The sequence below is a fragment of the Lolium rigidum genome, chromosome 4 (genome assembly GCF_022539505.1).
Source record: "Lolium rigidum isolate FL_2022 chromosome 4, APGP_CSIRO_Lrig_0.1, whole genome shotgun sequence".
NCBI lineage: Eukaryota > Viridiplantae > Streptophyta > Magnoliopsida > Poales > Poaceae > Lolium > Lolium rigidum.
In genome coordinates, this window is record NC_061511.1 from 252,713,002 (window position 1) to 252,714,541 (window position 1,540).

The 1,540-nt window shown below is 52.9% G+C and overlaps 1 protein-coding gene across 1 annotated transcript; it reads right to left on the minus strand.

Annotated features, from left to right (window-relative positions):
- Positions 1-809: 809 nt before the first annotated feature.
- On the minus strand, positions 810-1,196 carry LOC124648600 (protein GL2-INTERACTING REPRESSOR 2-like). The gene has a single exon (XM_047188329.1). It carries the CDS (start codon positions 1,194-1,196, stop codon positions 810-812), a length of 387 nt encoding a protein of 128 aa, XP_047044285.1.
- Positions 1,197-1,540: the final 344 nt, after the last annotated feature.

Genomic DNA, 1,540 nt, shown 5'->3' on the forward strand with positions numbered 1-1,540 from the left:
TCTAATTGACTCAAATTTTGTACTAAATCTGAGTCAATTAAAAGACCGGAGGGAGTATTAATTAATATAATTAATGACTTTCATGTGTCCTACGTACTACTCTCTTTGTTCGATAGTTCTTGTCGTGGTTTAGTTTAAATTCAAATTACAATCGCTATTAATGACTTTCATGTGTCCTACGTACTACTCTCTTTGTTCGATAGTTCTTGTCGTGGTTTAGTTTAAATTCAAATTACAATCGCGGCAAGAATTATGAAATAGAGGAAGTACTTTCAGATAAATATATGCTTGCCGGCCATGGACGTTCACACATGCCCAGAGCCTAGGTCGACGTCCGTCCGTATAGAAGGAAATGCGTTTGCACCCACGTCACTGCATAGAATTTATGCCGGCGTAGTGAAGCTGTGAGTGACTATGCGGGCGCGAAAGGACGACGGGCGGGACAAGAGAATTACTACCTTCTATAAAACCTTCAAGACAAAATCTTAATCCTTGGCGGTACTGCCCCGTACAAACACACACAGTCACACTCACACACTACTTCTCACACACCAGTACACCTCACACATGAAATGAAATTATTACCTAGACCCGTTCCATGGGCACCCCAATGTCCCTACGCCGACTAGCTAGTCCATGGAAGGACGGGTCTATGGAATAATTCCTTCTTGATCGAACTCGGACACACAAACGACACGAACAACACGAGCACGCGCACAAGCACAATTGAGCAAAACGCAGGAAACAATTTTAGCTAGAAGCTACTAGTAGAAGAAGAAGGCCAGTCGGCATGAGGCACGCAGGTCAGCTCAGCCGCGCTTGCCCTTGCCGGAGCCGAACCCCGCGTGGCGCTGGTCGGCGCCGGCGTCGTTGAAGTCGAGGAGCACCGTGCTGTGGCACTTGGGGCACTTGGGGTCCTCCCGCGACAGCATCACGTACATCATGCACCGGGGGCAACCCGCCAGGATCATTGACGCGCCGCCGCCGCCTGCCTCGGGCTCAGGGCTCCCCTCCGACGACACACATGAGCTCGCCGGCGACGCCGAAGACGATGAGGACGACGACATCCTCCTGGGCGAGTTGCTGCCTCCCGGCGGCGCGGCCGATGGACCCCCTCCGCCCCCGCCTCCGCCGCGTGACCGCGAGAAGCTCAGCCGCAGGTCCAGCTTCGGCCCCTTGCCGTTGTTCCTGCTCATCTTCGATCAAGCTAAGCTCTGCTCGCCACCGACGCGCTGCAGAATGTACGCCAGTCAGCTCATGTCAGTTGCTCGATCTCAAAGACATCACAACATATTTTACCAACTACTCGGTACTAGCTACGCTAATGAGAGGTACATTACCTTGGACGGATGCCGTGAAGTCAAGATGGTGGAACTCGCCGGACGGATGCACTACGAAGATAATGTAGTAGAGAAGAGAACGCGGGGTGCGGACGGCCACTTGCACGCACGTACCGGCCGGCCGGGATGAAGGACACACGGACCAAGTGAAAGCCCCCTATGCCGTGCCTGGGTATTTGAGGGGTGCTGGTGCAGCTCCA